Source organism: Grampus griseus (genome assembly GCF_964374135.1).
Source record: "Grampus griseus genome assembly, chromosome: 6".
Taxonomy (NCBI): Eukaryota; Metazoa; Chordata; class Mammalia; order Artiodactyla; family Delphinidae; genus Grampus; species Grampus griseus.
In genome coordinates, this window is record NC_139000.1 from 108,777,101 (window position 1) to 108,795,231 (window position 18,131).

The 18,131-nt window shown below is 44.8% G+C and overlaps 1 protein-coding gene and 1 long non-coding RNA gene across 8 annotated transcripts in view; one reads left to right on the forward strand and one right to left on the reverse strand.

Annotated features, from left to right (window-relative positions):
• Positions 1-8,796, forward strand: part of LOC309824623 (uncharacterized protein) — a 53,310-nt gene extending 44,514 nt beyond the window's left edge. For 4 of the 7 annotated variants that reach the window (XR_014296951.1, XM_082657615.1, XM_082657613.1 and 1 more), the window contains 2 exons: positions 1,281-1,475; positions 8,223-8,796. Coding sequence is in view for 2 of the 7 variants with exons in the window: in XM_082657617.1 (XP_082513743.1) it covers positions 1,281-1,300 (20 nt within the window). In the remaining 5 variants the exon portion in view is untranslated. The remainder of the gene's footprint in view (positions 1-1,280; positions 1,476-8,222) is intronic. The other 3 variants (XM_082657616.1, XM_082657614.1, XM_082657618.1) reach the window with 1 other exon arrangement.
• The window catches only part of LOC309824624, a 71,438-nt gene continuing 56,182 nt past the window's right edge, over positions 2,876-18,131 (reverse strand). Inside the window, exon 3 of the long non-coding RNA XR_014296952.1 lies at positions 2,876-8,055. This is a non-coding gene — a long non-coding RNA (uncharacterized lncRNA). The remainder of the gene's footprint in view (positions 8,056-18,131) is intronic.

Consider the following 18,131-nt stretch of genomic DNA (forward strand, 5'->3'; position numbering starts at 1 on the left):
TAGACTGTAGACCAATGCCAAAAACTGGATAATGTGATTCTTTAGTCCAACAGGAAAATATCTTTTGTCGGTAGACTATTTACTCACATCCAAATTAGGAAGAATAGAAGAAATTAACTTGATAAATTATAATTAAGTAAATTTTCTTTTAAAATATTGCTTCAATTCATTGTGTATTCCATGAGAAATTTTTTGTTAGCCCATGTGATCCAGAAAATTCCCAGCTTCCTCCTTTTCATGTATATATACATATGTCCTTTGTACTATTAATATCAGGCCCAAATTTGGAAGAGGGAGAGAACTCATGGCTGACAATAATTCATAAACTAGAGAAACTAGTTTATAGCCCAATTCATTTTTTTTCCTGTGGACATTCATGGTTAAGGTGGCTACATCAGGTCTGTGAGCAAATAGAATATTGGCATTTTTTATCTCAAATGAAGTAAATGAATATAATACTTCAGAATTATAAAAATTTACATTTTAAATCTGTTGTATCCCTCAAATTGATATTCATTTTTACAATTCACAGTGTACAATTTACTACGTTTTTATAGTTTTGCATATTCCATTGTTCTGTCAAATATTACATAGCTGAATGCTAAAATATCATTAGGCCAACCACTTATTTCAGGTACTTGTGAAAGGAACTGAGTTAAGCATTTGTACTCTTATAAGTTTGTGCCGAACTTGTGCCAAACTTGTGCCAAACTTGTATGTACCAGGCCCACCTTATTTTTTCCACCCTCCATAAGTGAATATCTTGTACCAAACCTCTCCTTGCCTTCTGATTGGAATCTTGGTCTCTCCTGACACCAACACCGTGTTGGTTCCAAAACTGTATAATGTATGTTGCAATCCTTATTTTCTCATTTGACTATATCTCCCCAATTGGAAGATGATGGAAAAATATTGTGAACAGTAATGAAAGGACTTGGAGGTTTTCACTCTGCAGACTGAACAGTTGCTTGCTGGGAATTGTTCCCTTGGATTCCCTTCCTGGGATGGAATGTAACACATTCCAGCTGACGCTATTCAGGGCAAGAAAATAGATCATGATTAACTTGATAGATGACTCTGAACCTAGCACTGCAGCTTGGGAATTTTCCCTTCGAGCACATTGCTTAGGACAAGTTTATGTACCGAGTAAAAAGGAATTTGTTCTGTGTGACCACAAGTATAGTGTGCTGAAGTTCACACGGTTTTCTCCTCCTCCTCCTCCGGCTTCCTCTTTTTAACCTGTCTCCCTCCCCACAACCTCTTTTTGTTTTTTACTTCAGATTGGCCATTTCATCCGTAAATGTTCTTTGAGCTAATCGGAAGTGGGCCTGGCTCTAAGCTACTGCCAAGTCTCCCCGTCATTGGTTTTCCTGTGTGTGTAAAGGAAGGTGTGAGGAAAAGAAAAGGACACCCCTGTCACACCTGGGAAGACGGAACACTCATCCCATACAGAGGACAATGTCAGGACATTACGGGTACTGTCTGTGTACAAGCACCACTACCACCACACACACGCACCATGTACACTACACACGGCACAAACCACGCACAGACATCACACACACAAAACACACACCAAAAACACCACACCACACACACCATGCAAAGCACACACACACACAAAACACACACCACACAGACCACACACACGCACTACACATACAACACAAACCACAGACACACCATACACAAACACAACATACCACACAGAGACCACACACAAACACCACACATGCCACAAACACACCACACATACATCACACACACAAATACACACCACAAGCAAAGACGTACACCACCCACACAAATACCACAACACATTCAGACACACATACACCACACATATACCACATGCCTCACCCACACACCACACACACAGCACACCACACATACACATAAACATACACCACACACACACCATGCACACCACACACATATAGCACATACAGACCTCACACACACACAACACATATACCACAGACACCACAAAACCCACATACAGACCACACACACCAGATACACTACACACATACACCACATATGCCACACCTGCACATACACATATATCAGACACAAACATACACCACACACATACCACACACACAACACATACATCATGGACACCACACCCCCCACACCACAGACACGTTCCCAACACAGATCAGACGCACAAACCACATCACAAACACCACACATACATATATCACACATACACCAAACACGACACACACCACAGACACCACACAAACCAAAGATACACATACCACACACACACATGCACACCACACAGACACACAGACCACACATACTTCTTATACACACAGACCGCACACATACACTACGCACTCCACAGATATACCACACACCAAACACACCTGTAAACACAGCACAGAAGATAGAAACACCACATACACATACCATACACACACATACACCAAACACATGACACACACTACACTAACCACAGACATACACCCCACACCACGGACACCACATAAATTACAGACACATATACCACACACACACTACATGCACCCCACAGACACAGACCACACACAGATTACATGCAACACACACCACACACATACAACACACCACAGACAGCACACAAACACACAGACCACACACTGGAAATACCCCCCCATACACACAGACCACACACATACATATACCACGCACACTTATCACACACACCCCTCACATACTACACACACATACACCACACAAACACCACATCATGCATACCACACACACATTCTACACATAACAACATACAGCACACACACATTGTGTGCTCGATGCACAGTGAGGCCAAACAATACTGAAACATCGGAGTTTGGAGCTTGGAGCAGAGAAATGTTTATTGCAGGGCCAGGCAAGGAGATGGGTGGCTTATGCCTTAAAAAGCTGCAACTCCTGAAAGGCTTTTAGCAAAGCCCTTTAAAAGCAAGATGGGGCGTGGTTAGTTGTTGCACACTTCTTTGTGTTGTATGTAGCTGTCTACCTAGGCCAGGTCAGTAAGGTCCTGATGTTCCTGTTATTCTCTGGTCAGGTCAAGGTTAGGTTATCCTGTATATTTCAGGCTATAGGCAGCATTCTTTTACAAAAGATGCAGAGCCAGCATGACTAAGCACAGGCAATAGAACACAAAGGTTAAATGAGGTTAAAGTAAAAGGAGCAGATCTAATATGGAGTCGGATTTGTTCCTCCATATTACAATTCTTCCCTTTTCTTTGATACTCCTCAATCTTGAGGAGAAGGTGTTGGACAACAAGAGGGGAACGGTGTTTTGGATAGAGAAGTTAATCATAAACTCAGCAGAGGAACTCCATTTCACAGTGATTTGGTTTCCAACTCCAATCCTGTTTCATCTTTCCCCAATTCTTTCAGGGAATGGGGTGATTGATTACCACTCTGGCTACTTCCTCCTGAAATGGGACATAGTCCTACCTTGATTTGGGGAATGGACACAGAGCTGGAAATATTCTTGAGTTCAAAGTCCTGGATCTGAGTCTTGTATAATAAAAATCTCATTCCCTGAGGAATTCAGGAGAATAAGCCTGAAAACCAGTCTGGACCTGGCACTTTGGGGGAAACTTGTAGCTAGGTAGCCAGTTGTGTACTTTTATCTAAGTAGGTTTTAACTTCTGATGTGGAGTTAACATATATAACAGGGGCAATTTGACCACTGCATGTCTCCTTTTTCTGCTGACATCTGACTAAAACAATTTTATTGTCTAAAAATGTAATAGTTACAAGAGATCTTGAGGTCATATAGTTGCAGCTGCCATCTGCCAGCAGACACTACTTTGAGAATGGCTGGTGGCATCCCAAGTATGACAGAGCTCAGAAAATTCAAGTTTTCAGCAATATAGGAATGTGCCTGAAATCACATGCACAATGGCCACTAGTTTTACCTTGAATGTCTGAACCACATCTACTCCAGTTTCAACTTTCAAATGTACTCCACTCCTCAATGGCCAAGGCAGATGTACAATGCATGTCCGAAAGGCCACAAAACAACAGGCTGCTCTGGTCAATAAAGTTTAAGTTAAATCATGTATCAGCTAGAATGACTTCCCCAGACCTCAAAATATGTACAGATTTCCCATCATCTCCCTTGTTAACTGCAAATTCTTCAACAGACCAAAACATGTCCCTTGATGCCAGGGTGATTTAGCTTCTTGCCCCAGGTCTAGATCATGTCCTTTGGTGCTAGACCTCCTTTATATTTGCCTAGATACTCATGATGGGGGAAAACTGATCAAATATTGTGAACAGGCTCAGAGGTATGTTAATGGTATACACTTTATAGGCCATACATTTTATCACATACCCAATTGCCACACAAGCATTGTACATGTGCTTTTAGCAGTAGACTTATAAGCAGGCAGTGTTCTCCACAAACACGTAAATTAAGTCTGGTCAACTGACTACATAGGCTTTCCCAAACTGGCTGTGGTGGAACTCCTCAGGAGTCTTAGACTGAATTCCCAAAGGCCTCTCAAGGCCAGGAAATCCATGCCAAAGGCCTGCCATCAGATTCTGCCTCGGTGGCATTCTTGGTCCCAAAATACCAAGATTCCTGTACATGCCAGGAGACAGTCTTGCCCATTCACCTGATAAGGCTGCTCAGAACCCATGGGTCTCCAGTTTCTGGAGGGACCAGCCAGAGAGAAAAGAAAAATATTTCAGTTTTACTCAGTAAGGTATAATTTACCAAATTTCTGTAAGTCATGAGTAACTTGAGGGGAAGTGCTTCCCTATATCTGGAAAACACAAATCAGAATCAGTAATATTCCAGACAAAACCCATAAACATTATAACCGTATTTACCAGTTCACTTAGTAACCAATCCTTTTGTTAACGTTTTATGAAGCCATCAGGATTTCCATTAGGGTTTTAAATGTCTTTCTTACCCAGTTCAGCAGTATAATCTGAGGGACTTCCCTGGCGATCCAGTGGTTAAGACTCTGCACTTCCACTGCAGGGGGCATGGGTTCAATCCCCGGTCGGGGAATTAAGATTGCGACTTAATTTTGCCATGTCGTGCAGCAAAAAAAAAAAAAAGAAAAAAAAGTATTATCTAAAATTTATTAGTCCTTCCTATGAATCTTCTTGAAGATGAAGCAAGTTTGCAAAGCATCAGCTTAACTGTCTATCAAAGACTTAAAAGGCAAAGTTAAAGATCTGATTACAGTGTGTTAACAAAAAAGCTTAGTCAAGTTGCTGCGATATACAACATTTTAAGATAACCAGAATTGTGACTGATAGCATTATACCAGGACATATCTACATTTCAGAAACTTTACATAATTTCTAGAATATATTATAATAACATTTATCTGTACTGTATAATCTGAGGAGGCTTATCACCCACTTGACGATGCTTCCCATGTAATTCAACATACCAAATAATACGAGTTAAATACTGCTCTCTAAGATGCATCAAGGGCCCGCTAAAGCATCCCGAAGTTAGCTGGAGGGCAAAAGAATTTTAATTAAAATTTGGTATTTGGGAAGTTCGTCAAAAAGTTTCAAAACACTTGGTCAAATAAGATCACAGGTCACTGTAAGACAACACTTGTTTCTTAACCAAAGTGAGAAGAGATCTCAGAAACAAATATAGATCACTTACAGGCAAGGAAGTTCACATAATCTGTTATCAAAAGCAGCATTCTAGGGACTTCCCTGGTGGCACAGTGGTTGGGAACCCGCCTGCCAATGCAGGGGACACGGGTTCGAGCCCTGGTCCGGGAGGATCCCACATGCCATGGAGTAACTGGGCCCGTGCGCCACAACTACTGAGCCTGTGCTCTAGAGCCCAGGCTCCGCGATAAGAGAAGCCACAGCACCAAATGAAGAGTAGCCCCTGCTCACCGCAACTAGAGAAAAGCCCACGCGCAGCAATGAAGACCCAACACGGCCAAAAATAAATAAAAATTTAAAAAAAAAGCATTCTAAGTAAACCTGTTCCCTTAGTAGAGAGGGACCAAATCGAGTCTTGCACCAGCCTATTTTTAATAACAAAATCCATTTACTTAAGTTTAACCTAATCTCAGCCCAACCATGTGTAAAACTCCCTTTAAAAAAAACATATATCCTACTTTCCTGCTGTATACTGAAATGTTTCCTTTATTATTTTAGTAGCTTTAATTACATATTTAAATTTGAATCCAAAGCTCTAAAAAACCCTTAATTTCTAGTGAAATCCAAGAAGCGATCAATTATTAACTGTCCTTTAGCATTCTGTAGGTTGGCAAACAACAATAATTTTTTTTTTTTTTTGCGGTACGCGGGCCTCTCACTGTTGTGGCCTCTCCCGTTGCGGAGCACAGGCTCCAGACGCGCAGGCTCAGAGGCCATGGCTCACGGGCCCAGCCACTCCGCGGCATGTGGGATCTCCCCGGACCAGGGCACGAACCCGTGTCCCCTGCATCGGCAGGCGGACTCTCAACCACTGGCCACCAGGGAAGCCCAATAATAATTTTTTAAAACATCTGCTTTTTATAGAAAATAGTGTGGTACCAAACATAGTCCCAGACACCTTTAGCTTCTATATTCAGTACTTAATGTTACAGTACCCTGCCTGGGAATGACCTAGCTATTCAGTATCCCCCGTCATCCAACCCAAACTAACACAACTCTAAAATTTAAGTTACCAAATATCTGGAGGGACCACCCTTAAGCAGACATTCCCAAATCATAGCCATTTCTAAAGAGGTCACCCAAAAGCTCTCATCCTATTTGCATCTAATTTACTTATAAGAATTTCATCATACCAAGCTAATTTTTTTTTCTGTTGACAAACTGCAACAGAAACAACATAAACCCATTCACCCTCAGTAAACCCAGGCACAATAAAAGACATGTCTGTATTGACCACACCAACAATTGCCTTCATACTTCCTTGCCAAGAGAACCCCAATACTGTTCAGTTATTAGGCCCATGATTTTCATTGGTCCCTCCTTAGCCCCAGTGGGTGAATGAGGATTAGGTTAAAGCAATCCTGGTGTAATTCCTTTTCTTCTTGGCAATATTTGATTTAATACAGGTGCAACCTTGCTTAAGAACTGTGAAGGCAAATAAGGGAACTTTTGGGTTTCCTTTGCTCTTGAAAGGGACAAAAGGTTCATACTTTCCTGAATCTGGTCATTGTTGGATGAGGACTGGTGCCGTGGAAGCTGTCTTAGGATCATGAGGGAACAAATCCAAGGACAAAACTGACATGTAAAAATGGCAGAGGAAAATATGGCAAGAACCTGGATCCTTGATGTCACTGATTCACTGACTGAATCTATGCTGGAACCATTAGGAATTAGTCGTAATTGTTTAAGATACTTTTAGTTGTGTTTTCTATTACAAGCATTTAAAAGCATCCTAAGTAAGTAATGTTAAAGGCATCTCTCACAGTTTATACTTACTTTTCGGAAACTCTTACTAGAAATTTCTATTGCTGGTTATAAGGTTTATCCTAAATAGTTTGAATTTTCTAAAAGACATGTCTGTATTAGTCAAACCAACAAGCTTAAGCTAGCTTCAATACCAGATGTCAATTCCATACTGAATATTTCCCAGATCATGAGGACCTGAAGTTCATTTTGGCCTGTTTTCTAAATAGTAGTAAGTATTTAATTTGTAAGCATTTACTTTTAAGTCTATTAAATAGAGCTCATTTACAAGTTAACCTCAGCAATACTATCCAAAGACAAAGACACCTAATCATAATGAAACACATACATCCAGATAGATCTCATAGCCAGCAAACTTATATGCAAGACAAATGTAAACATACACACAGAACAAAATCTAATTCCTGCAGAACAAAAACAAAAGGGTGAAGTCCAACAATTTCCTCAACTTTTTCAAACAAGGATCCTACTTTTTAACAGCAAACAACATGCAAATGTAAAGATAAGGAATCATTACCACACGTGTCATGGCAATTCACCTGGCAAATGCAAACCAAAAATAACAGTTGGAATAGGTTGAACTTACTTAGTTACCTTCAAGCTTGCTCCTCAGAATATTTTCGTTCTCTTGGGGTCAGAATTCTGAAAAAAAGGTATTTTATCAAGCCAGCTTTCTCTTAACTGCATATGCAAAAAGAACCAGTTTTGGAATTTTAAGAGAGTTTCATCTTAAGTAATTTAGTCCAGAGTCTAAAGAATGTAGTGGTGGTGAAATGTTTAAAAAAAATCTTCTTTCTCTCCCTTTCTAGGAGCATACTGAAGATCTCCCAGTTTTGCAAAATACATGCTAGGGGGACTACAAGATGGAACAGAGCTCTGATTATCCATACTTAATTATTCATGGCTGGTGTTATCTAATATTAATAAAGCAAACAAATGCAATGCAAAATGGTCTTTCAGGATCACAGTTCCCCAGTGCCAAAAAGGGAGATACCCATTCATTGCAAAAGGAAAATCCCAACCAATGCTCGACCACAGGCAAAACCCAACACAATAGGGAAGGACACCCTGGTGCCGTCACACGCAAGCCCTGTTACCGAAGACGTCTCAACTGACCAGTGCATACTGATACACACACATACAAACAACAAACGAATGGTCCCACTAACAAAGGCACAAGCTGGAGTGGCTCACCCCAAAACAATACACACACAAAAAAACACAAACTACGGTCACACAGAAATCAGTGGAGGTGTAGTCTAAAATTCCATTTCTACTCCCAGATGGAGGTCTCCAAACAGACTGGTTTAGCTCTCAAAAGAGAACAGACCCAGAGTGTCTCACTTCCTACAAGGGAAGTAACCCAAATGGAGTGGAGAGAATTCCCAGCCTGTGCAAGATGGAGCGACTTACCCCCAAGTGACACCAAATGTGGACCACAGCTCTGGACGTTTCTCTGCTCCAAATGACCTTGTGCACTGGGGCAGCTGACGCCTCTCAGGGAGAGTCCCTCACAGTTCCTGGATGCAAAATGAGCTCCAGCAGCTGCTGGGAACTTGGGAAGGGGCTGTCCCTGGCCGGGGTCCACCAGCCACAGGCACAGATTCCTGGCTGGCTCACCATAATTGTTACTGAACGCAAGTCTGTGCCTAATAACACAGTGAGACCGAACAATACTGAAACATTAGAGTTTGAAGCAGAGAGGTTAATTGTGGGGCCAGGCAAGGAGACAGGTGGCTCATGCCTTAAAAAGGCCAAACTCCGAAAAGCTTTCAGCAAAGCCCTTTTTAAAGGCAAGGTGAGGGGGTGTGTGAATTGTTGCAAACTTCTTGGTGTCAGATCCTTTGTTCTTGTAGCTGTCCCTGTAGGCCAGGTTTCTGTTATTCTGTGTTCAGGTCAGGTCAAGGTCAGGCTATCCTGTATATTTCAAGCCATAGGCAACATTCTTTTACAAAAGGTGCAGAGCCAGCATGACTTAAGCAGAGGCAACAGGGCACAAAGGTTGGAGCTAAAGAAATAGATCCAATATGGAGTCAGATTTATTCTTCCCTATTACAAGACCACACACACCCCAACTTCAGATTCAAGTCCCCCATGCATGGCATCACAAGGTCCTGCGGGGGAAACTTAGTCCCTTCCTTCAGTGATCCGACGCTGGAGTTTTTCTGCAGTGTTTCTTCCAGCATGGCCATGCAGCCAAGGACTGAGCATCTCCAGTGACAGAGAGCTTGGCCCGTTCTCACAAACTGTGTTAGGAAGTACTCCCCCCACACCCCTGGGTTTTTTAGCATAAATCTGTTTTCACAGCAACCAGCCTTTACCATTGGTTTCCGCCCCCACCCTGGGAAAACCTTCCTCTCCACAACCTCCAGAGCATTCGGACAGCAAGCGTGCCCCCCCACCCCTTCTATCCATGTGAATCCTGTTCCTTTGTCCCAGCATCTCATGGTTTGTGTCCCCTTCTGGTCTGAACGCTTCTGCCCTGCATGTGTCACGTTTGGGGCTAATGTTGCCCCTGAGGTGTGGTGCCCACAGTCAGACACAGCACACTGGGTGTGGTGATTTGTCCATCAATAATTTGGCACTTCGATGGCTTTTCTCACGAGACAGATGATTGCCTTTCGCAACATGAGCCCTTGAAGGCTGACATGGGTCACTTCTGGGGACAGTGTAATGATGGGTCTGAGTAAGGCCTTGCTCCTTTGCCACGTGCAGTGGTTCCCAGACAGTGGCCACAGGACACAGGTCACCAACGGTCAGGGGACTTCCCATGCAAAGGTTGCCAACTGTGATTGTGCTTCCATGCTGGAACCTGGGTGCCCTTGATGCCCTTGAAGTGTTCTTCATCCATCTCTGGAGGGCCTGCTACACGTATACATTCCATGACCAGTGCAATGTGTTTATAAGCGGGTGCATAATAAATTACTGGAAACAGCTGAGGTTTTAATCCTCCATTAATACAGAAAGTTTGACTCCTGTCAGCCATGGTCTCTGCTTAAAATATTTAGGAGTTGGTTTCCACAGCGGTCTGCCAAAGCCTTCCATGATGGATGGCGGAAGCCGAGTCGGGGGCACTTCACTCACTGTGGAGGTGCGGGGGCCAGGGGCGTGCTGCTGCTTCTCACACCAGGTCAAGGAGCCAGGACTGTTCTGTGAGAAGAGTAGGAAGCCACTCGAGGACACGTAGAATTTCCGTCTCCAGTCTGAGGGTTAAGGACAGGGATGTCCAGCATCTTCTTTGTCAGGGGCTCCTCTGTTGAAGCCATTTGCCTGTTAGTATCCGGGTTTCCCTGCGGATGTGTCCTTTACAATAGTTTTCTCACTTTCAGAGCTGCTATCATGACTGGTCACCCAGGTACGACACGGGTATTTCTATCTATCCGCCCCACACCAAAGCCCTCCCTTATCCTGGGCAGTAAGGGCCCCTGGGGTCCTTTAGAACCTGACACTGATACCTGCAGGGAAGGGCCTGATCCTAAAATACATGAGAGGATCCAGCACTGAACACCTGGGTGATGCCCTCGTGAGAAATTTAGGAAATGCCACTTGAGGTAACGGGTCTATCAATGGTGCTACCCCTTCATCCTTACAGACATGAAGTTCCCTGCAAGCTTTCCTGCCTGCTGCATAGTAAAGGAAGCGAAACAATAAATACGGGTGCGCTGCCCTGCCATGTGGGAAGCGCTCACGTACCCAGCACTTGATGCCCAGACCCGTCCCTGCCTTGCCTCCCGTCTCCTCCGCTCCGGCCATCCCCAGCCGTGTCGCTGGCGGCACCATTACCGACCCTCCTCCTCGCTGCGGGAAGTTCCTCAGGCATCCCAGGCCCTCCCGGGACGTCCAGACCCCACGGCTTTCCTATAACACTCTCCCTTCCACCAAACTGCTCTTTGGTAGGTCTACGAACGCCTCGTACCATGTCTGCGCACCTGCACAGGGGGTGGAGCCCTCTCCCCGCTCTTGGTCCAGCCTCGCCCTCCCTTCCAGGCCCCTGATTGTGCAGCCCCCAGCGCGCTCTGCTCACTCACAGGGGACCAGGGTGCTTCTGTCCTGGTGCCGCGCTTGGCGTGCGCTGTGTCATGTCGGGCGGGAGACAGTTCTCCAAGGGCCTCTCCTGTGTCTGACATCTTGCAGGCGGAGACGCTGACACCTCTGTTCTGGATGGACCGTCTTTACAAGCATGCTTACACGGTGGACAGCCTGGAACCTCGGAGATGGAGGTTCCCTCTGGAGAAGGGGTGGCAGCCGTGCTTCCCATCGTACAAGCCTTGCCTGCCTTGGGCTCCAGGTTCCTCTCCTGTAATGCCACCCGCTGCCATGCAGTCACCATGTGGCCACCTGAGTCACCCTGCAGGAACTGGGGAACTAGCACAAGAAAAGACTGGCACCCAGACTACTGATATAATTTAAGTCCTTTATCTCTGACCCAGGGTCCTGTGTCTCCTGCCAGCACCCAGGACACTGGTGGGCTAGCTCCTCACTTACAAGTGGGGGAAAATCTCAGCCCTTTCACAGCTCTTGACAGGACCTTACTCTGGGAGTCTCATCTCCCCCAAATAAGAAAGTCAAGGGTAGAGACAGGAATCCTGTATTATATTTCCTAACACCTCTGATGTTTTCCCCTACACATTCTAGTGCACAGTAAGGTTTTTTGATGATGAAATAAATGATATTGATAATAAAGGCAAATAATCATAGCAAGAAGCTCCCTAGTTTGACTCAGTTTCCACCCATAATGATCTTTTCTGTTCTGCATGGCTCTGGGTCTCTCAAGCAATAGGGTCGTTTTTTAATTGCACATGTGCAAGAGGGGATGGGCAAGGAGCAAGTGTGGGGAGCCTAGGGAATAAGATGAAGGGAATAGGTTCCATAACCAAGCTGTGGCAGAGATTCCTAATTGCCACTCAATATTCATTCTTCCTTTTTTTTCCTTGTAAAAATAATCCTAATTATTGTTTTAGCTGAGAACATCATGGCTAGCTAAAATCATACATTTCTCGGTCTGCTTTATAGCCAGATCTGGCGTATCACAGAGTTCTAGCCGAGGAGACATAGTGGAAGTGGAAGAGAGTGTGCCCTCATTTTCACTCCTTTTTTCTTCCTACTGCCTGCATTGCAAATATAATTGCTGGCACTCCAGCAGCCATGTTGGCCCATGAGGTGAATTTGGAAATAGAATTCATGCATAGTGAGTAACAAGACAGGAGGAGCATGAGCCCCTGATACCATGAAGCCACCAAACCATCTGTGAACTGACTCCTGACTTCGTTCATGAGAGAAAAAGAAACTTCTATTTTCTTTAAGCCACTGTTATTTTGGATCTTCTAGCAACCTAATCCTAACTACTACACAAACTCAATTTTCACTGAGTGTGGAGTATATTATAAATCACACTTCCTAAGAAAGGTGCCATCCTATGTCCTTTTGACACTCAAAACATTGAAAAGTGAGGGCTACGATCAAACCACGTACATGTCTCCATGCAACCCAACAGCAAACCCATTTTAAACAACTGAATTCAATTCTATTTTATGAAGAACTTAGTCTGACTCACACATGTGTGTAGTGTGTCTTAGGAATACTTACATAAACATATTTAGGAATGGCTTGTTTCAAATATTTTCTAACAGCTTGAACGTAAAGATTTTACTACCTAAAATAAAATGTCATAGGTACTTTGAAAATGCTTCGTAACTTCGCATGCCGCCAGCACAGCCCAATTCAGGCTGGGCCTGGCTTCCAACCTTGGCATCCTTCCTCTTGTACCCTAGTGATTTTAATCCCTTGGGCCAACCCCAAGCCAAGGCAAGAGACGCCCCAGCCCTACCAGCTCCACAGCCTGGGACCTTGGCTTCAGGTGACCATTGCTACCATCGGCTGCCTTATGCAAAATGCGATCCTTAATAAACCCTTCTGTGGAATGTGGAGAGGGAACACGGCGGGGCAATGCTAAAAGCACTCATGGTCTCGATTCTCGCCCCAGCTCCGTGGTGTACCAGTTGTGCTGCCGTCAGGAATGCATGGGCGTTCAGTCTCTGTGTCCTCACCTGACAGAAAAGGAATGAAGCAGTCTTTGAGGTTTCACAGAGCAATTCATGAGGAAGAGCGCTGTAACTAGAAGGGCCCCATCACGTCACAGACCATGAGGATGGGGACTTCTGACATTTAGAAATCCAATGGAAAAGGAAGGAAACCATGGACTTAGCCTACTGGGCATATATTAATTTTGCAAGGGTGTCAACCCCTATCATCTGTAACTTCTTGGATGTCTATCAACCCAAACCTATTAGGACCTTCTTTGGAGAGTTATCTCAGAGAAACTGTTTCCTTCTGCCCTCTTTCCAACATACACAGTGGAGGCTAAGGATATTGCTTTAACTCATCAAACCAAATAAGGTTTATTAATATTGACCAGAGACTTATTAATACGTCTTTTGTTACCCAAACGTTATTGACCAGAGATGTTTCAATATTGATTTACATAACAAATCACCAGCCACAGGCGTTAGATTCTGAAAAAATCCCCTGGTCAATAAATGAGTTAATTAAAAGAATTTAGATATCGGTCTCAGAACAGCAAGATTTGCCTGGTACCTTCTGAAAGACCAAGGGCAGATGGTGGCATTTCAATATTCACCATTATAGCAGTGTTACTATTCACTATTTTAAAAGATCATCAGGGATACAGGCGAGGTTCATTCTTTAGTCAGTGGTTTCTCAAACACCATGAAGAGAACCTGCTGTCTTCCTGGTGAAGTTCTCAGTCAGGACTGTAGAGAGAAGCCCACAGTTCTGAGATGGAGCACAGAAGTCAGATGCAGGGGGCTCTCTGAGTTGGGCTAACTTGTCAACCTGCTCACCTCTGGTAGGTGGCCTACGTTTAGATCCCAGCTTTGCTATTCGCTTTCACGTAATCCTGGTCCCATAACTGAACTTCAGTTTCCTCATCTATAAAATGGGAATGACAGAACATACTAGATGCTTGTTACTTTCAATACCATTCCTCCTAGTTTCTCAAAAAAACAAACAAATAAACAAAAAAACAATATCCACAGGATCAGAGACCATTGCTACATGCGCCGAAGCCTTGGGGACTCTGGGCCTCCCTCCCAGCGTCCTTAGAGAGTCAAGAAGAGATGAAAGCTGATTCAGAGATGTTCCTTGGAGAAACAACTTCAAGACTTGTGTGGGATGGAACTCTACTGGATGACCTCAAACCAGAGGCAGAACTGTGAAGCAGACAAAGGCTGTGCTCAGTTCCCCTGCCTCCCAATTCCAGACCCCCTCTCCCTCCCGAGAAGATGTCCGTCCTTGGACACCAGTGTCCCTTAGCTGCTCATGGAGGCTCAGGTCATCTTTCCCTCCCGGGGAAGTCCAGTGCCCAGGGTTGGTCTCAGGCACCACACTCTCATCTCTCAGTCATCCTCATCACAACTTCCTTATGCACCAGACTCTTCTAGAAGAGGGTCTGATAAGGCGATTCACTCAGTGGTTAAGGAGCTCGTAAGATTCTTGGGGTTTCCCTGTTCAAGACAATTAGCAGTTCCTCCCATAGGAGATTTTAAGGCTAAGGCATCACCAAGAAGCCCTTTTATTCTCTTTCCTAAGCCCCATCTTGAACCCACAGGTAAAAAGATTTTTATTTGCCAAAGAGGCAATGTAATAAGCAGTCACGCAGTGCTGGCCATGGGCTGAGGCCACCAGCGCCACCCGGGCCTGAACTTAACTGCTGCCCCCAGCAAGACACCCGAGCAGGACGGCTTTCCGAGCCCTGTCGCTGGCTTGTGAACCCACTATTAGACTTCCAAGATGAGCCTTTAGGAATTTCTAGCCTTAAAAAAGGATTTTGAGAATAGGCTGGTGAGGTAGCATTTTTTAAGGCAACAAGCTGTGTAAGTGTCCACCTAGTCCACCGACGGAGAGGCACACCTGAGCCCAAAGCACTGCCTCTGCCTTTCCCTGTCCTAAGACAGGTGACACCGAGAAAGGGGGGAAAGTCCTTTCAGCCTCAAAGGTCTTTCCAGTTGAAAACAGTGCTGAAGTAGCAAAATAAAATCACCCATCGACAAAAGTGTCGAGGGACCCAGCCCACCTCAAAGGCCTTCTCCCCTGAGCCAGGGTGTAGGAAGGAGTCTGGCACCAGCCTACCTGCCCTGTGCGGGCAAGGGAGACAGCAAGCAAGACCCAGGAAAAGCCGCTCAAGAATGGAGACACTTGCGGGCCGCTGGAGCCGAGGGGCCGAGGCCAGAGCGGCCAGGTCGCTGCAGATGGAGACAAGATGCTCTGTGACATGCCAAGCTGTGTGCTGGGAGGCCCGCACACAAACCCTAGCCAGGCTCTCACGTCCGCCCTGTCCCCCTCCACAGAAAGGCCTTATCACCTGTCACACACGGGTATTTTCAGCCACACTCGGCTGCAGGGATAAACACGGTGTCCGCAGTAGCACCCTTGACTACAAAGGACAACTGTGACAAATGTCAGGGCCCTTTGAATTTGAAGATAGCCTTGTTAACTACTGCGGAGGCCGGACTTTCTGCTGTCAACAGAGCTTCTCAAGTTATTTACGCCCGCGGCGACTTGCATTAGATCACCCCGCCCCCCACTTTTAGCTGCTTCCCTGCGACATGTCAGAATGAAAGCCAGCCTGCTGTCAGCAGTCACATGTCCCACATCGCCTGGATGACCACTGAAACGGGAGTTCCCACCGTGGGCTTGAGGCGTCTCCACGTTAGCCCAACTCTAATTCCCCAGGGAACTTAATCGATGGCACAAAATGCTATCTCATCCTTCATTCTGAAACGCTGAAAGGCTTCCAACAGAATAAATCACTCTGTGAGACTCCGTAAACGCCCAGTCTCAACCATGCCTGCAAGGATTCTTGAAGAACCTGCACAAGGAGGCTATTGTACGCGTGTACGAATAGATGACACAATTCCAGGGTTTAATACTATCCGCCAAGTTAAACTACTGTGGAGCAGCTGTGCACATGTGAAATGATGCCTGGCACCACTGGAGATCCATAAATCAGCCCTGGCATACTTTCCTCCTATTAAGAGAGTCAAATAAGAAAAAAACCACAAATTAAGATGTGTCTAGGACATGGACGACATCGCCATTCCTCTCTGAATGCAAAAATAAATAAAAATTAGGCTTCATTTTGCTGGGGTTTCTTTCCGAGGGGCACAAGTTTTCCAGCATGTGAAAACCTGGCAGAAAACCTTGTTCTGAGCAGGGTCATGCTGGGCTGGTTGGTTTGCCTTTCTGTATGTCGCAGGCAAAACAGAAGTGATGAGCCAACCTGAGAGGCAGTTGTTCTTTACAAGGAGTGGACGGGGGCTTCCCTGGTGGTGCAGTGGTTGAGAATCCACCTGCCAATGCCAGGGACATGGGTTCGAGCCCCAGTTGGGGAAGATCCCACATGCCGTGGAGCAACTAAGCCCGTGTGCCACAGCTACTGAAGCCTGCATGCCTGGAGTCCATGCTCCACAACAAGAGAAGCCACCGCAATGAGAAGCCCATGCACTGCAGTGATGAGTAGCCCCTGCTCACTACAGCTAAAGAAAGCCTGCACGCAGCAACGAAGTCCCAAGGCAGCCAAAAATAAATAAACAAATAAATGAATAAATAAGGAGTGGACAGATACGCCAGGGACCCAATGCAGCCATAAATATATACATACATACATACATAACTAAGGAATGGATGGATAAGCCAGGAACCCAAACTCTCCCAGGAAAATTATAACCAGATTATATGTGTAGGGCCCTGTCTCTTTGCAGTTCATCCCTTTGTTCTGGCTTGTTCGTCTGCAGGACAACAACACACAGCAGAGGTCAGATGGCTGGGCCACTGGATGCCTCCATCCAGCCTTGGGTGAATGGCTTGGCTGGAGAAGCCAAGACTAAAACGAAGGGAAGTTGCATCATTATAAAGTTGGGTCACCAGTGGATAGAGTGACCAACCACCTCAGTCAGCCTGCATCTGAGGGGGTTCCTGAGATGAACGAGTTTTGGTGCTAAAATGAGAAATATCCTTGGCAAACTGGGCAGAGTTTGTCACCTCAGTAAGTGACCGAGTTTTAGGCTATTTGGGAAAACTGAATCATCTATGAGTCTAAACAAGCTGATAACTCTCAGCTTCTCTTTAGCTGAGTGATGTCAACACAGACAATCCAGTCCCCAGCTAGATGACTCCGCAGAGTGTCACAGATGTGCCAATTAACATCAATTAACTGAGCCTTTGCTTTGTGCTCAGCATGGCGCTGTGTACTGAGTAGGGATAAAAAGGCAAGTGCAAAGAATGAAACTAGAACACTCCCTAACACCATACACAAAAATGAACTCAAAATGGATTAAAGACCTAAATGTAAGGCCACACACTATCAAACTCTTAGAGGAAAACAGAGGCAGAACACTCTATGACATAAATCACTTCAAGATCCTTTTTGACCCACCTCCTAGAGAAATGGAAATAAAACCAAAAATAAACAAATGGGACCTAATGAAACTTCAAAGCTTTTGCACAGCAAAGAAAACCATAAACAAGACGAAAAGATAGCCCTCAGAATGGGAGAAAATATTTGCAAATGAAGCAACTGACAAAGGATTAATGTCCAAAATTTACAAGCAGCTCAAGCAACTCAATAACAAAAAAATCCAAACAACCCAATCCAAAAATGGGCAGAAGACCTAAATAGACATTTCTCCAAAGAAGATATA